Raw genomic sequence first — 18667 nt, forward strand, 5'->3', positions numbered from 1 at the left:
CTGAAAATATGCAGTGGGCCCTCATAGTGCCAAATAGCTGTTAGGTGTGGGCAACGTTTGTTAAAGCTTACATAACTTGTGAAAGAAATGGTTAAGGCTTAAATTGCTAAGGCTTACGTAAGAGTGGCTAAAGGAAAGGCTTTACATAAGGTGCTTTGCAAACTAAGCAACAGAAGGCCCTTTCATTTCTTTTGGCAGCTGCTAAGTATACTGGGCCTTTCATCAGTCTATATTGAAAGGCAAACATAACAGACGCAAGGTTTAAATTTTCTTCTGTCTAATTTCGTCAGGGTAGCGTGGTTCGAATAGGTAATATGGCCATTCTGACTCAATTAGGGTACTCCACTGATGAGAGACTTGTTACTTGGAGGGGAGAAAGGTGATTGAAATGAACGTTTGAGGCACTGGATAAATGGTTCTAAGAAACTGTTCCTGCTGGGGCTTAAGAGAACTGGCTTATGTTCTTCTCACATCCTGTTACAAATACCCTTGTTTGAAATACAATTGGAAGTCAGTCCCATTGATTTAAATAGAGTTCACTTACTAAGCAACTGTGCCTAAGATTGCAGTCTTGGGTATAAGCTGTGCCTTCTGGTTTTTTTACAAAGAGAGTTAAGAGCCAACACATTCACGAAGGCACACTTTTTTTCTTTTTTACCGTGATGGCCTGGTTTTGGTTTGGCAGGGGGGACTTCGCATTGTCTTCTTTTTGCATTAGTCCCTTTGCTTATGTTAGCCCTTAATTCCATCTCCACTTTTGGTCTGGTTCCAGACAGATCTTTGCAGGCTATGCTAGCCAGGTTTGTAGGATATAAGCAGGAACTAGATTTGGGAGCAGGAAGGAGGGGGTGTCTCTGAAGGAACAGCAACATGTAGAATGAGGAAAGTGCCTCTCTTCTGCTACTAGTAGCAGAGAACCAAAATTTACCAAGAAATCCAGAAGAGCAGCGCAATTTCCATAGGTCCCTTAATGCCGCCCTTCTATCTTGCTTGAGAAGTATGGTTTTGACTTAGGCAGTGGCATGTCAGGAGCTGAGCCCTGTTGCCACACCTGTTGGAGGAACCAAAGCGGAGGGGGGGGGGAGGAAGAAAGAGGTTCTGTTTCCTCTTCAAACCAAACCAAACCCAATAACCTTACAGAGTACAAGGAAATGAGCAATTAAGGGGGAGGTACTGGACTGCCTAGAGGTGGTTGCTTACCTGTAATTGTAGTTATTCGAATGGTCTTCTGTGAACTCACACACATGGGTTCTGTGCCTGCGCAGAGCAGGCATTTGGAACACTCTAGAGCTGAACAGAGCTTTGGGTGGGAGTCCTGTCCACCCTCCCTGTGCACACTCTGGGCATGCCTCCTGTCTACCACTCAGTACCGAGTCTGCTGTAGCGGAGAAACCAATTCAGAGTGGAGCATCAAAGCAGGGAGGAGGCTGGGCTGTGTGAGTTCACAGATGACCACTCGAAAAACTAGTTACAGGTAAGCAAACTGTCCTCTTCCTTCACGGTCTCTGTGACTCACACACATGGGTGACAGAGGGGTTCATCACATGGAGCTTTTATCCTGCTATTAAGACAGCGCTCTCTGGGAAGTTTGCGGGCTCTTTACATGATGCCGTTACCACCCAAGACACCTCCCTCAATTTCCTCCAGCTTATCTCGTGTTTTCCCTAAATGCAAAAAAATGTATTTTTCCCAGCTCACGGAACAGGAGCGCCATGACCTCCCCGTGAAATTCTCCAATAGCGGAAGAAACCACTGTGTCTGCCTGCTGTGGGCATTTGTTTTCAGTTGTTGGGGGCATGGTCAGGATGATGAAGACACTGAGGATGGGAGCGGGGCTGCACGGAAGGAGACCTGAGCAGATTTGACAGGAGTGAAGGCAAGAATCGCCTGCCGATTGTGTCTCCTGCCTCTGCATTTCCCAGTTGGAGGGAGAAGAGGGTAAAATGCCTCCCTGCAACAAAGGGAGACACATCTGATCCCCCACCCCACCAAGGTGGGGAGCAACGTCCTCTGTTGTTTCAGAGCAGCCTATTAAGTTCAGTGGGGCTTACTCCCAACCCAAGTAAGTGTGCTGAGGGTTGCAGACTTACAGGGTGATCTTATGTCTACTCAGAAGTAAGTCCCATTAAGTTCAATGGGGCTTACTCCCAAGTAAGTGTGCCAAGTGTTGCAGACCTACAGCACAATCTTACATTTTATGTCTACTCAGAAGTAAGCCAGAGGTTTCCTGGGGGCTGTGAGAAAACAGTACATCAGAAGTTAAGCTACGAAAACAAGACTCCCCCCCCCCCTTTGCACACAGGCCAGGGAGGGAGGGAGGCACTCCCTCAGTTCAGACCATGTGGCTGCCATGTAAAGGAGCCCTTCCTAATCCTGCAAAGAAACTGAAAGCAGAAAGCTCTGGAAAGGATGTGGGGTTTTGCAGGGGTTTTGCTTAATGTAGAGACAAGCAATCTCATTGGAGGAGGAAGATGTCACGTCAAAACTGGAGAGAGGACTGCTTGGCCGAAGGCAGCGTCTTCGTGTGCTCTGGCACCCAAGTGGCCATGTGTAATGAAATTGGAGGGCTGAGCCTAGCTTGCCATGCTTCTCACCCCTTCCAAACAAATAGCCCAAATCCTGCTCTGATGTTTTTCAAAGAAATAAAAACAAATCCCCATTTCCCTTGCGCAACAAGCTCCTCTGGTTAACCTGATTCCCCTTTCAAAGGTCAGTAGCAGGGAGGAGGCAAGATAAACCCCACAATCCTCTTTCTCTATGATGCGGCATTTCTTTTTAATCCACAATGTCACATTGGTGAAGTGGCACAAATAATTATTTCATTCTAAGTGATGTACATGTGTCTGCACTAATTTTAAAAACTGTAAAAGCAAAAAACCACCCATCCACAAAACAGTAGTAACATGGCAAGCAGAGTTGGGAGGAGGAAGCAGTGTCAGGAAACAGTGAATGGAAGAAGCCACTTCAAGTGTAGATGGTGGGGGCGGGGGGCAATAGAGGCTTAATAAAATCCATAAAAGCTGCCAGTGCTACTGAAGAGCAGGAGGTGAAACTGATACACAGCTTGTCTGTTTCAAACCCTGCCTTTCCTTATCCATTTGGGGAAACATCCTCAGGAAACAAAACAGCTTTGCAATTAAGGGAGCAATCCTGCCAGGATAGGCATCTGCCTCTGCACTTGGACGCAACTGCCTATCCAATGCAGGGCAGGAGAAGCGCGGAAGGGATTGTCCCCTCTTCACTTCAGCCGCCCTTCATTTGCAGCTAGACAGCCGATTTCAGCTGTCTAGGTGCAGAAAGGTGGAGCGGGGGAAGCAGCTGCTGGAGGATACACAGGATGTGTCATACCGGCATTTCTGCCTTCACCGCCCCAGAATGCCCCCTGGAACGCCCCATTTTCACCGCTCCGCACTCCTCTTCCAAGTGTGGAGCATGGGGCAGTTCCGAGCTGCCTGTGAGGCAGTGTGTGTGTGTGGGGAAGTCCTCAGGGAACCAACCTATCCTCTGGCCATCTAGCTGCTGACTAGCAGCCATTGGATTGTGCTCTAAATCAAGCATAAGAAACAAGGGGAAAGAGGATGTAACAAACACTGCCTACATGGCTATATCACACCCACTGCATAGATGAAACATGCTGGGATGCACACACCAAGAAAGGTGTGATACCCACCCACCGCACCCCTGAAGTATGGGAAGTTGATTGTAATTCCACTTTTTGCTTACAGTAGAAGTGCAATGGGTTGTGCTAGAAGCTGCCTGTCTTGAAGTACCCTTTGTATGCAGCTTCCCAACCCTCTTAATACTGCACTTACTACAAAGACATGAATGATCGAAGAGTACTTTTGTCAAGAGTGCAAAACTATCATCTTACTTCCAGACATTGTGTATCCCATTTTAAAAGTTTGTTTAACCCAACTTCCTCAATTGAAGAACCATGGGAGGAGTCATGCATGTTTGCTTTCATCAGTTGTCATGTAATCATATAACACAAGCCCAGTCAGTACCTCTTACCTGATCTTGGACTCAAGTGCTGGGCAGTGTAAAAGAGGATGCCGTTTCCTGAAAGGGTCTGGAATTGCAATTGGATATGAAACTTGTGTCGAATATTGAAGGAATCAAATGACATCCAAGAAGATCTGTTGCTACTGAAAGATGCATCACTTATGGTTAGGGCTACAAAACAAAACAGGAAAGCAATTTTGTCTCTCTGATAGTGACAGATCTTTGCTTTAGCACTAGTGATATCAAGCATAGTACTTCCTCATAAACCTACCTTTAAGTAGAATACAAGGCTGATACGAGGTTTTTTGGGGTTTTTTACAGTCGATACTGTCACTGGAGGATTTGACTTTTGGCATGCAACCGCAAATGCCTGGAAATGACACTTGGAGTGGTCTGCTAAAAGCTGAATTCTGCATGTAGCAGTGGATGCGTACAATTGCTTTGCCATGAGCTAAGTGCTGGCACAGGCAGACTTGTCTGCAGCCACCATGTAGCTGAGTGTTTATGTGAAAAGGCCATACACCTTACATGAAGCAATGGTGTAGCTGACAGGGTGCAGTTTTCTAGGTAAAATACATTAATGTAAACCAGTCACAAGACCAAAACTGAGAGTTAAAAAATGGCGGTGAGCTGCTCCTAAGTGGAATGAAAAGGAAGAGATAATTCCATGCTCTAAACAGGTTATTGGGTGAGCTGTGTTGGCTAGCTCCATGCAACATCCAATGGCCCTGGGTAGAGATGCCTCCAGCCTGTTAAACTGGTGCAGATGAGTGTCACAGTGCAGATGTGCACCTTCTCTGTGTGGAAATTGGCTGCTATGCAGGGCTCTCTCTTGCTGGATCAGGGTGAATATTTTATAGTAAAAGGAGTAATCGGAACAGACCAGATGGTTCCGGCACCTTGTGGCAGATTTGGATGGGATATGCACGTTGGAATCATATATGGAAGAACCTCTTGTTTTTCTGATGCCACACTGATAAAGGCCAGAGTGGTGACACCATTCAGGAGATTTTATCAGCTGCGTTGAGAAGGATAAGTCGCCCTCATCTCTGCAACCCCTGCTTGAAATCAATACCCAAGTCTATTCTTATTAAACACATGCTTGGAAATAACTTTGCATTTATGAAGTATCTTTTATTTATTTATTTTTTTACAAATGGTAAATTTGTTTGACAAATTGAAAGGCACATCAGCCAAGCAAAATGCTTTGAAGTGGAGTTGAGAAAGTGCTAAAAAGATCATCTTATTAAAATGTCCTCACATGTAATAATGTGCTATTGGCTAGGACACAAATTGTGCCTTGAAAACGTTGCAAGATATTATTGTAGGAGACTTTAAAGCAAATGTTCTCCTCTTGCCCCTTTTCAAAATAATGGAGAGTGTACTCAAAAACAAAAACCCTGATACCAACACATTGTTAAGTGTAAGAAGAGTTTAAGGTGTAAATCCCACTGGACCAATTAGAGTCACGGGACTGTGTTGACTTTGCAATGGCTGTTGCTGAAGTACATTTCTCTTTCCCTCTTGCTCTCATTATTCTCTGCCAGGTGTCTTCCAATACACCCCAGTTCACTAGTCTTAACATTACCTCCCAGTCCTATCTCTTGCTGTTGTCATGGATGCCTCTCTCTCTAGGTAATTCTTTTCACAAGTCCTCAAGTCCCACACTGTTTCTTTGTGCTTCTAGCAATCTGCCTTCTACAACTTCATTACAAGAGACTCTTTTGACAACTTTTGACCACCATGATTCCCTGGGAATCTTGAAGCCAACAGCAAGGACAAAACTATGCATTACACAAGACATCTGTGATAATTTCTCCCAACAGTCTTAAAACTGATAAACAGTTGTGCATAAGGGAAAGCTAGATTGGGACATTAGTGCTGGGGACAGGGTGTTTAAACCCGCCCCTTCCCTCAAAAGTGCAGTGGAGGGGCTGGGGGTGTCTGTGGCTTTCTTCACATGGAGCATTTATCCTGCGATTGAGATTGCTCCCTCATGGAAGTTTGTGGGCTCTTTACATGACACAATGTTGTTGGGAGACAAATTCTGCAAAACATGGCCCCTCCAGGAAATTCCTGACCTGTGTGGCTGATAACTTCCTCCTACAGAAAGTAGAGGAAGGAACTAGAGGATCGGCTATCCTTGACTTGATCCTAACCAACAGAGATGACTTAGTGGCTAAAGTAGCAGTTACAGAAACTCTGGGGGAAAGCGTTCATGTTATACTTGAGTTCTTGGTTCTAAAGGAAGCAAAAGCCGAGTGTAGCAAAACGCGTACCCTTGATTTTAGGAAAGCCGATTTTAATAAACTCAGAACAATGACAAGTAAGGTCCCATGGCAAGCAACTCTAATGAGAAAAGGAGTCCAAGATGGGTGGGAGTTTTTAAAAAAGGAAATTCTAAAGCCACAATTACAAACAATTCCAACAAGAAAGAGTGGAAGACAACAGAAGAAGCCAATGTGGCTTCACAAAAAGCTTAGAGATGACCTGAAAACAAAAAAGGACACATCTAGGAAGTGGAAGGAAGGACAAGCAACAAAGGAAGAGTACAGGCAGGTAGCACAGAATTGCAGGGATGGCATCAGGAAGGCTAAAGCTGAGAACGAGCTGAGGTTAGCGAGGGATGCTAAAAGCAACAAAAAAGCTTTCTTCAGCTATGTGCATAGTAAAAGACAGAGGAAAGAAATGGTGGTTCAACTATTAAATAAGGATGGCAAAATGATAACAAAGAAAAGGCAGAAGTGCTCAATTCCTACTTTGGCTCAGTCTTCTCCCAAAAGAGGGCCTATGACCCCCCCTGGCAAAGGTGAAGTACAGACTGAAGGGGCAGGATTGCAGCTTGAGATCGATAGGCATATGGTCAAGGAACACCTAATTACTTTGAATGAGTTCAACTCTCCAGGGCCAGAGGAACTGCATCCTTGAGTAATAAAAGAACTGGCAGAAGAACTCCCAGAACCACTGTCTCCTATCTTTGAGAAATCATGGAGGATAGGTGAAGTGCCAGATGACTGGAGGAGAGCTAATGTTGTCCCTATCTTCAAAAAAGGTAAGAAGGAGGAATGTGGGAACTACAGACCAGTCAGTCTGACATCAATCCCTGGGAAAATTCTGGAGCAGATGATAAAGCAATCAGTCTGTAAGCACCTTGAAAACAATGCAGTGATTACTTGAAGCCAACATGGATTTGTCAAGAACAATTCCTGCCAGATGAATCTGATCTCATTTTTTTATCAGGTAACCTCCCTTGTGGACTGTGGGAATGCTGTGGACATCATATACCTCGACTTCAGCAAAGCTTTCGACAAAGTGCCTCATGATATCCTGATGAGCAAACTAGCTCAAAGTGGGCTAGATGAAACAACGATCCGGTGGATCCACAGTTGGCTACAGAATCGGACTCAAAGCGTGCTTATCAATGGGATTGTCTCAAACTGGGGAGAGGGAACGAGCAGGGTACCGCAGGGCTCAGTTCTGGGCCCAGTGCTCTTCAACATGTTTATTAATGACTTGGAGGAGGAGGTGCAGGGAATGCTGATCAAATTTGCAGGTGACACAAAATTGGGCGGGATAGCTAATACCTTGGAAGACAGAAAGAAAATTCAAAGTGATCTTGATAGACTGGAGCGCTGGGCAGAAAACAACAGAATGACATTTAATAGGGATAAATGCCAAGTTCTCCACCTAGGAAAAAGCAACCAAATGCACAATTACAAGATGGGCGGTACTTGGCTCAACAATATTACAAGCGAGAAGGATCTTGGAATTGTTGTCGATCACAAGCTGAATATGAGCCAACAATGTGATGTGGCTGCAAAAAAAGGCAAATGCTATTTGGGGCTGCATTAATAGAAGCATAGCTTCGAAATCCTGGGAAGTACTAGTTCCCTTCATGGATCACTGCCTTGTTGTGGCGAAGTGGCTTGCGTAACTCAGTGAAGCCATAAGCTATGCCGTGCAGGGCCACCCAAGACAGGTCATGGCAGAGAGTTCTGACAAAATGTGGTCCACTGGAGAAGGAAATGGCAACCCACTCCAGTATCCTTGCCAAGAAAACCCCATGGAACGTATCACAAGGCTAAAAGATATGACGCCGGAAGATGAGCCCCTCAGGTCGGAAGGTGTCCAATATACTACTGGGGAAGAGCAGAGGGTATTTCCAAGTAATGCCAGAAAGAGTGAAGCAGCTGGGCCAAAGCCGAAAGGACACTCAGCTGTGGATGTGTCTGGTGGTGAAAAGAAAATCTGATGCTGTAAAGAACAATATTCCTTAGGAACCTGGAATGTCAGAACAATGAATCAAGGTAAGCTAGAGGTGGTCAAACATGAGATGGCAAGATTGAACATCAACATCTTGGGAATCAGCGAACTAAAATGGACAGGCATGGGCGAATTTAATTCAGGTGACCATCATATCTACTATTGTGGGCAAGAATCCCTTAGAAGAAATGGAGTAGCACTCATAGTCAACAAAAGGGTGGGAAAAGCAGTACTGGGGTACAATCTTAAAAATGACAGAATGATCTCAGTACGAATCCAAGGCAAATCATTCAACATCACAGTAATTCAAGTCTATGCCTCAACCACTGATGCTGAAGAAGCTGAGGTTGATCGGTTCTATGAAGACCTACAACACCTTCTAGAACTAACACCAAAAAAAGATGTCCTCTTCATCATAGGGGATTGGAATGCTAAAGTAGGAAGTCAAGAAGTCACCGGAATAACAGGCAGGCATGGCCTTGGTGCACAAAATGAAGCAGGACAAAGGCTAATAGAGTTTTGCCAGGAGAACACACTGATCATAGCAAACACTCTTTTCCAACAGCACAAGAGGCGACTCTATACATGGACAGCAGCGAATGGTCAATATCGAAATCAGATTGATTATGTCCTTTGCAGTCAAAGATGGAGAAGCTCTATACAGTCAGTAAAAACAAGACCTGGAGCTGACTGCGGCTCAGATCATGAGCTTCTTGTTGCAAAATTTCAGCTTAAATTGAAGAACGTAGGGAAAACCACTAAACCATTCAGGTATGACCTCAATCATATATCCCTTATGAATATACAGTGGAGGTGAGGAATAGATTTAAGGGATTAGACCTGATAGACAGAGTGCCTGAGGAACTATGGACGGAGGTCTGTAACATTGTTCAGGAGGCAGCAACTCAATCCATCCCAAAGAAAAAGAAATGCAAGGAAGCCAAGTGGCTGTCTGAGGAGGCTTTACAAGTAGCTGAAGAAAGAAGGGAAGCAAAAAGCAAGGGAGAAAGGGGAAGATATATCCAACTGAATGCAGAGGTCCAGAGAATAGCAAGGAGAGACAAGAAGGCCTTCTTAAATGAACAATGCAAAGAAATCGAGGAAAACAACAGAATGGGAAAGACTAGAGATCTCTTCAAAAAAATCGGAGATCTCAAGGGAACGTTTTGTGCAAAGACGGGCATGATAAAGGACAAAGAAGGCAGGGACCTAACAGAAGCATATGAGATTAAGAAGAGGTGGCAAGAATACACAAAAGCACTATACAGGAAAGATCTTAATGTCCCTGATAGCCATGATAGTGCGGCCACTGAACTTGAGCCGGACATCCTCGAGAATGAAGTCAAGTGGGCTTTAGGAAGCATTAGTAACAACAAAGCTAGCGGAGATGACAGTATTCCAGCTGAGCTATTTAAAATCCTAAAAGATGATGCTGTTAAAGTGCTGCATTCAATATGCCAACATATTTGGAACACTCAACAGTGGCCGCAAGACTGGAAAAGGTCAGTTTACATTCCAATTCCAAAGAAGGGCAACGCCAAAGAGTGTTCAAACTACCGCACAATTGCGCTCATTTCACATGCCAGCAAGGTTATGCTCAAAATCCTACAAGCTAGGCTTCAGCAGCATGTGAACCGAGAACTACCGGAAGTACAAGCGGGGTTTTGAAGAGGCAGAGGAACTAGAGATCAAATCGCCAACGTTTGCTGGATCATGGAGAAAGCAAGAGAATTCCAGAAAAACATCTATTTATGCTTCATTGACTACGCTAAAGCCTTTAATTGTGTGGATCACAACAAACTGTGGCAAATTCTTAAAGTGATGGGAGTACCAGACCACCTTACCTGTCTCCTGAGAAACCTGTACGAGGGTCAAGAAGCAACAGTAAGAACCAGACATGGAACAACCGATTGGTTCAAAATTGGGAAAGGAGTACGACAAGGCTGCATATTGTCACCCTGCTTATTTAACTTATATGCAGAGTACATCATGAGAAACGTCGGGTTGGATGAATCACAGGTCGGAATTAAGATTGCCGGGAGAATTATCAACAACCTCCGATATGCAGATGATACCACCCTAATGGCAGAAGAGCCTCTTGTTGAGGGTGAAAGAGGAGAGTGCAAAAGCTGGTTTGAAACTCAACATTAAAAAAACGAAGATCATGGCATCTGGCCCCATCACTTCCTGGCATATAGAAGGGGAAGAAATGGAAGCAGTGACAGATTTTACTTTCTTGGGCTCCAAGATCACCGCAGACGGTGACTGTAGCCATGAAATTAAAAGACGCTTGCTCCTTGGGAGGAAAGCTATGGCCAACCTAGACAGCATAGTAAGAAGCAGAGACATCACCTTGCCGACAAAGGTCTGTCTAATCAAAGCTATGGTTTTCCCAGTAGTAATGTATGGCTGTGAGAGCTGGACTATAAGGAAGGCTGAGTGCCGAAGAATTGATGCTTTTGAACTGTGGTGCTGGAGAAGACTCTTACGAGTCCCCTGGACTGCAAGGAGGTCAAATCAGTCCATCCTAAAGGAAATCAACCCTGACTGCTCATTGGAAGGACAGATACTGAAGCTGAAGCTCCAATATTTTGGCCACCTAATGCGAAGAGAAAACTCTCTGGAAAAGACCCTGGTGCTGGGAAAGACTGAAGGCAAAAGGAGAAGGGGACGACAGAGGATGAGATGGCTAGATAGCATCACCGATGCAATTAATATGAACTTGAGCACACTCTGGGAGAGAGCGCAGGACAGGAAGGCCTGGCGTGCTATAGTCCATGGGGTCACGAAGAGTCGGACACGACTGAACGACTGAACAACAACAACAACTAGTTCCCTTCTACTCAGCACTGGTTAGGCCTCATCTGGAGTACTGTGTCTGGTTTTGGACACTGCACTTTAAGAAGGATGCAGACAAACTGGAGAGGGTTCAGAGGAGGGCAACGAAGATGATCAGGGGACTGGAAACAAAGCCCTATGAAGAGAGACTGAAAGAACTGGGCATGTTTAGCCTTGAGAAGAGAGGACTGAGGGGAGATATGATAGTGCTCTTCAAGTACTTGAATGGTTGTCCCAGAGAAGAAGGCCAGGATCTCTTCTCGATCATCCCAGAATGCAGGACATGGAGTAATGGGCTCAAGTTACAGGAAGCCAGATTCTGGCTGAACATCAGGAAAAACTTCCTGACTGTTAGAGCAATACTACAATGGAACCAATTACCTAGGGAGGTGGTGGGCTCTCCCACACTGGAGGCGTTCAAGACGAGGCTGGACAGCCATCTGTCTGGGATGGTCTGACTTAGATTCCTGCACTGAGCAGGGGGTTGGGCTCGATGGCCTTGTAGGCCTCTTCCAACCCTACTATTCTATGATTCTATGACCCTCCAAGGTGTCTCCTGCACTAAATGCTCTTTGTTTCATTTTTAAATAGATCGCAGATAATGAGCTATCAAAGTACCCCATTGTGCTCCGTTGTGCTCCACTTGAGTTCCCTCTGTGAAAAGAGGAAAAGGGATGAGAAGAAAAGTGGCAAGAAGAGGAATGAGATCAATGAAAGGTAATGGAAGACTCAGATATGGGGAGAAGGAGGGGGGAAGGAAGCGGGTGAAAAAGGGAGTCGTCATGATCCTGCATTTAAAATGGAAGCAGAAAGCCCCATTTTAAATGCAGGATTTTAGGCTGGTGTAGAGATGCTGTGTATCGTTCCTCTTTTTTTCCCTATTGGACAAATAGCAACTTCTGGGAGATGATATAGATTGGGCATTTAATTCCCCACATTTCCCTATTTAAATTAACAGCTTGTTTAAAGTAGCCAAAGTAAATGAAAAGATGTCAGGAGATTTGATCATGGATCTCTTGTGTGTAGTTTGGTTCCAAGGAGAATTGGATACGATCCAGACAAATGGGGCAAAAGGGTATTCTGTTGTATTATGATTTATTTATTTTGTATCCCGATCAAACTTTGCTCTGCCAAAATGTAGCCACCGCCACAGCTTTGTCATTAGCTTGCTGCAGATCGTCAACAGCACGAGACTCCGGCAGTAATCGACACACTATCAGATGTGCTGGGTCTTGGATTTCTCCACATTCACATAATATATTGTCGTCAGCCAACAGCCCCCACTTAAATAAATTTGTCTTACACCTTGGTACCCCTACCCTCATCCTGTTCATTGTCCTCCAAACTATATAAGGGAGAGTATTTCCAGCGGCCATTTCTCCCTTCGTTAAAATACTCAAGTCGGTAATCTCATTCCTCCATTTACTTATTTGATTCTGTTCTTTGGTCCCCTCTAGGATATTAGTTCTTGACATAAAACTCTTTCTAGATCTAAGTCAATGAATTGATAAGTGTAATAGAATATGTTTAACTGGTAGGCCACATGGAAAGACAAACTGGAAATGTGGGGGTGTGGATCACTATTAAAGATACAACATAACTTTATGATGTTATTGTTCTACTTCAGTTTAATGCCCTGATTCTAAGCCCTTTCTCTTGGGCTTTTTATTGCCATGCTGCTATAATACTATAATCTGTGAATTGCAGTGATAAAGCAAGCTTTAGAATCCTACAATTTTTACTCATTTTTCTAGCTAATACGTTGTTACTTGGCTCAGTGGTAGTTTTTTAAAAAAATTGTTTTGCACTTTTAGACAGCTCAACAATCAAAGCTCATTGGGCAGTGTATAGATAAATTAACAGGTTAAATATAAAACCACAATAAAACAGTAATAAAATGACACAATGTAAAATCAGCACCACAGGTTAAAAACAGCACAGCATATAATAAAACTAAAGTAAAACCACCAACAAAAAATAAATAGTGCAAAGTTCTAAGCTATAAATGGTATAAGGAAAGGAAAGGTTCCTCCTGTGCAAGCACCGGGTCATTACTGACCCCTAGAGGGACACAGCTTACGCTGGCGTTTTCATGGCAGACTATAGCGGGGTGGTTTGCCATTGCCTATGATGATTTCCACCCAATGTTAAGATTATTATATATGGTAATCCTAGAAGAGAAGATTAACACTCCAGAGATATATGGAATTCTTGTTGCAGCATAAGATGATAAACCAACCTGTGCAACGGGGAAAGAAAGCTGCCATATTCTAAGAACGTTAACTGTTACTCAATGATCACTGAAAAGAAGTATGCTAGAGCATGTGTTTACTGGTGCAAATCCTGGGACAGTTCTGTGCTGACCTACATTTAAACCACATGATTTATACTACAGTTCAAGTTGGTAAGCTGATATCCAACCTGGCTGGACTGCAGACCACTGTGTCTGCCAGCACAGCCCTGCTGTGCTGTTCTAGCTGGATTTTCAGCATTGAGCATGATCTGCCTGCATCAGTTCCTACATATCTCACTGTCCCTCCTGCATTTTTTCAGCAGAAGTGAACGATGTGAACAAACCCTTATGCTATAGCTACTTCATGTTATTATTTAAAAGTGCTAGCCTTTTCTCTCTCATGTGTTGATTGTTTAGTCTTTGCTGTCCAATTTAAGGGTGGAAAAAAATATCTGCGTCCAGCATACTGTGGCTGGACCCAGATTAGCAGGACAGACCTTTTTTCACATTTCATTCAGTTTGGTCTCTCACAAACACACTTCTTTCTCACTTAGGGAACTGTAGGGTTTTACAGCTGAATAGGTTTTGGCTAAAATAATCCTGGCTGCCTGTATGTTTCCGAGCCTGTTTCAAGGTGCTGGTTTTGCCCTATAAAGCCTTACACGGCCCGGGACCGTAATACCTGATGGAGAGCCTCGCCTGGCACGAAGCTACCGTGCTCCGCATCTAAGGCCCTCCTACATTACTGCTATGGCATGAAAAAGGATCAACAGCATGATCAGAGATTCTACTAGGAAAGGGTTCTCAGGTAAAACCTAATGTAAATTTAGGCATATCCCTACACCATCTGCTTAGAATCATACACAACTTCTTGGTGTAATGTGAGACCATTTCATGGATATCCTTTTGCATATTCCTAATACACAGTGCTGATTTATGTTAAATCTGAAACTTTGAATGTTTGCCCTTCATAGAAAAAAGTAAAAGTTGCTACAGTAACTACAGAAAGGTATTAGTTCAGTTTGTTCCAAATTCTCTAGCAAGAGCACAGGATTCAGTTCGATAAGCTCCTGTGAGGCACAAATACTGTGTTTCAAAAAACCAGCAAATTAGTGGCTATGGGTTCTTTCCGTTGTAGACATATCGGCTCAGCAAAACCAAACTTGAGTTCCAATAACTGCCAGTTCCTTTCAATTTGTAGCAGCTAACATGGCTTAAATATTGATCAACTTTAAAGGGGTAACATCACACACACACGTGCGCACGCTCACACACACAAACGCGCGCGCGCACACAGGGTTCAGCACAACCAAATGGCTAGGTAGAATCATGGAGGTGGAAGGGGCCTCAAAGGTCCCATCCAAGAGACCCACTGCTACGGCATCCTAGTTGGGTGCCATCCAGCCCTTGACTGACAACCTCTAACGAAGTAGTCAGTCTACCAGCTGCCAAGGTAGTCTGTTCCACTGTGGAACAGCTCATACCATCAGGACATTAGAAGTTTTCCAGTTAACTAGCTAGCTGCAATCCTATCTATACTTACTTAGGGATAAGCCTATTGACCTCAGCGGGATATACTCCTGAGTAGACATGCATAGGCTTGGGCTCCAGGAGCATTAAACGTATTGCAATAAAACTGTCTAATCACACTTAGTCATCTTGATCGTCATGTTCTCTTCTTATGTTACCTATTTATAAAACCTTTCAGCCACACATTTTAATTGCTTATGTATTGGATGTAGGATAAATAGTAATTTCCCCACATTCCAGTTCATAAGTATAGGGACAATACATATACAGTTCAGTCAGTGCTTTTAGTTAACCAAATTTTTGTCCTATGCTGCCATCTAGAGAATGCCTTTCATTATGGCACTGTTGTCATGAGTGTAATGTTACAAATAATCATGGGGTGAAAGGTATTATCTGGCAGCATGTTTTGAAAGCAGGGCTCTTTCCATTGACATTCAGAATCTGCATTATAGACTGCTCCTTCTAAATGCCAGCTCGCTGTTTTAAACCCTACACACCTGTCATTTGGCTTTCTTCCATCTCTCTATTTCAGGGGACCACCTGTGTCCATCGTACTTGGAGACACATCCTCACTGATCATGTTGCTGTACTTAAATGAAGATGATTAACCTCCTGCTAAAAGAAGTTATTCACATGAGGTAATTTCCTGGTTCACAATACAAAGCATGTATTGCTTGCCTTCAATCTGAGGTGAGGATTGCAGCCCTGTGTGTGTCCCCCCCCCCCCGCCCCAAGCTCAGGTTTTAGTCTGAGTAAACTCCCCCCCACACACTTGATTCTCTCTCCACTTCCCATTTACCTGGTCTGGTGGTGTGGCAGGCCTCTCACTGGAGAGAGATTCCAGTGTGAGATCCCTTCCTTCCACAGGTCCCATGAATCTTCCTACACCATGAATCTACTACATGAATCTCCTACATGAATCTACGTGAATATAATCTACTACATGAATCTCCTACATGAATCTACGTGAATATAATCTACTACATGAATCTCCTACATGAATCTACGTGAATATAATCTACTACATGAATCTACTACATGAATCTTCATAGACCATGAATCTTCCTACACCAGGCATCACAGGCATCACATCCTGGGAAATGTGGTATACCTGGAGTGGCGGAGTCCTTTGCATAGACATCAAATGGCTTGGGAAAACTACTTTCCCAGGTACCTGGCAAGCTGCTACTACAGCATTCAAGGTACCAAGGAGGGAGTCCTCCAGAGAGACATCTTTATAATTGTTGCCATCCAGGAGAAGTAAGTGGGAAGGGGGTGGTAGGAGAGGCTACAGAGACCTGTAGCCAGGTTGATTATGTCATTGGGAGCACAGCACGATCTGAATTGGGCTTGGAATAAAAAAAAATAATTTGGTTTGCTGAGCCCAATTTCAAGTCAAGCCAAATGTCAGAGAAGAATACCAAGAACCCAATGTAGGATTTCCAAAGGATATAATATACACAGCGGTTCTTGAACTTTGGAAATTCAACAGTCCATGCTGCATCATGATTGAAGCAATAGAAAAATCTGGAAAAAGGTTGTTCAGTAGTACTCACTTGAAAGTAAATAGTTTTGGAATGGTCAAAATCCTAAGCACATTACTGGGAGTAAGTCTTATTGGTGTTTTAAGGGCTTGCTGCCAAGTATCTTTGTGCAGGACTGAGGTGTAACTGCAAGGGATCATATGTCAAGAGGACCACCATTGTAAGTGGAGGGAAGTGAAATCCACAGCACTCACTTCTAAGGAAATGTCTTTGGAATTAGAATATCAGTCCCAGAAGCTGCTCACAGTGTCTATATGATATGGAAACAGGGACAGGAGGGGGAAGGTGGTGGTACCAAGATGAAGTGCGTATGTCTCCCTCTCTGCTTCCCACCATATCAGAAAGCTCAGCTGGGTGTTGGAAGTTTCTGTGCGCAAAACATGATTGCTGTTTGAGAACAAGCAGTGTAGTAGCAGGTACCTACAGTTGTCTGGATCAGAATTATCTACTAAGAGCATGTCCAAGACCACATGCAACAGCTGATGCTACTGCTGAGTTCTGTCTCCACCCCTTTAATTTCAAAAGCAAAAGACTGAAATGATTTGCCTGATTAGCACATAACGTAGGTATTTCAGATCTATGCCTAGCTTGCTCATTTGTTTATATGGAAATCCCAAGCACATTACTCCTAGTAATGTGCTTAGGATTTTGACTAATCCAAAACTATTTACTTTCAAGTGAGTACAGTTTGACTTTTACAGACTACTGTAGTAGCATAAACACCTCTTATTTGGTTAGTCAGGCATTATTTGTTTTGTTTTGGAAGCTTGCATAATGTCTTTCCTACATTCATCGGTCTGTCACATTCCTAAGATGCTGGGGGCTTTTGAAAATTGAGATTTTGCACCACGCCAGGCTGGACAGTGTTAGGTTGGCTGCAGTTTTGCTCCAGAGTTGGGGCTGGAATATTCTGTGCCATGACCTTTACAGGCATTGGATAAGAAAGGTTCTTGTTGATATTCGAGTCATAACAATCTTAACTAGGAGAGGAAACATGAGGTTGACAATAACAATATTAGGGAAATACTTTACTCTCATAAGATTCTTGCCCTTCATACAACTAAATCAGTTCATGTTTCATCAATGAGCTAATCCTGACTGCAATTCTCATGCCAGATAGTTTTTACCTCAGTGACAGTCCTAAACACCACTTTATATGCTACCAATTACTAGCTTGGATCCAAGGGTTCCCTTTTTTTTGATAGAAAAAGTCTTTTTCCAATAGAAGGACTCCCACCAGAAGAAGGGAACCTTTGGATCCAATCCACTATTACTAATCCTAAATACAAGCATCTCTACAGCAGCCTAAAGTCCCACATTTAAAAGGGGGCTTTCTCCTCCTGTTTTAAATGCAGGATCACGACGGACTCCCTTTACATGCACTTCCTTACCCCCATCCCTCCTTTTCACCCTTATCTGAGTCTCCCATACGTTTCATTGGCCTAGCTCCTCTTATTGCGGCTTTTGCTGTTTTCACGAGGGAACTCAAGCGGAACTCAAGCACTGTAATTTAATAGCTCATTATCTTCGATCTCTTAAAAAATGGAGTAAGGGTCATTCAGTGCGGGAGACGACCTGGAGGTTGACAATGTCATCTAAAGGACCCACAAACATCCATGAGTAACCAATCTCAATAGCAGAATAATAGTTCTGTGTGGAGAAGCCCTACAGCTCCCATCTCATAAGATTATGACCTGGCTATCTTTTTCACTGAAGTCAGCAAATCCACAAATTCCGATTTAACTAGTTTGTGTATCAGCCTATGCACCTATTTGGTCGTTGTTAGAGCCTACAAACAGCGCGTGCTAGGGATGATGGCATTCTTCACAGAAGTGTAGCTTTAGACAGGACTTTGCTTTGTGTTTGCATGGTCATCAAGTTGCAACAAAGAAAGCACCTTCTGCATGCTGCTGTTCCACCTCCCAGCTGCAAGGAAAACAGCAGGTTAAAAAAGCCCTAGGACTAACGACATCTGTGAATGACAATGTGGATTCATTTGGCTCTGCGCATGGATGCTCTGAGAAAGCACAGAGCATCCAACATTGAGTGGTATCTAGATTTAGGCATGTCAACTAGGCTGGCAGAAGCCTAACCCCCTCCTTCCCACAGCAGCCTCCACAGACCCCTGAAAATGCTGCACAGGGGGTCGGGATACCCTGCTGAATGGAAAGCTGTGGTGAGTGGGGGGAGGAAGAGATCCCCCCAAATTGGGCAGAGGTACCTTCCATAAGCGGAACCCTTCCATCCACAGAAGGCA

At 43.9% G+C, this 18667-nt stretch overlaps 2 protein-coding genes across 5 annotated transcripts in view; one reads left to right on the plus strand and one right to left on the minus strand.

Moving 5' to 3' along the window:
* The window catches only part of PHF3 (PHD finger protein 3), an 84151-nt gene extending 68662 nt beyond the window's left edge, over positions 1–15489 (plus strand). For all 4 annotated transcript variants that reach the window (XM_084826870.1, XM_084826865.1, XM_084826868.1 and 1 more), the window contains 2 exons: positions 11695–11820; positions 15399–15489. In XM_084826870.1, the coding sequence (XP_084682996.1) occupies positions 11695–11820; positions 15399–15474 (202 nt within the window). In that variant the 3' untranslated portion in view covers positions 15475–15489. The remainder of the gene's footprint in view (positions 1–11694; positions 11821–15398) is intronic.
* Positions 1–18667, minus strand: part of LOC146359226 (protein eyes shut homolog) — a 249636-nt gene that overhangs the window by 2177 nt on the left and 228792 nt on the right. Inside the window, exon 12 of the mRNA XM_084826874.1 lies at positions 4012–4173. Coding sequence (XP_084683000.1) covers positions 4012–4173 — 162 coding nt within the window. The remainder of the gene's footprint in view (positions 1–4011; positions 4174–18667) is intronic.

The sequence above is a fragment of the Heloderma suspectum genome, chromosome 1 (assembly GCF_057233095.1).
Source record: "Heloderma suspectum isolate Gila_16-S chromosome 1, 16-S_ref, whole genome shotgun sequence".
NCBI classification, from domain to species: Eukaryota; Metazoa; Chordata; class Lepidosauria; order Squamata; family Helodermatidae; genus Heloderma; species Heloderma suspectum.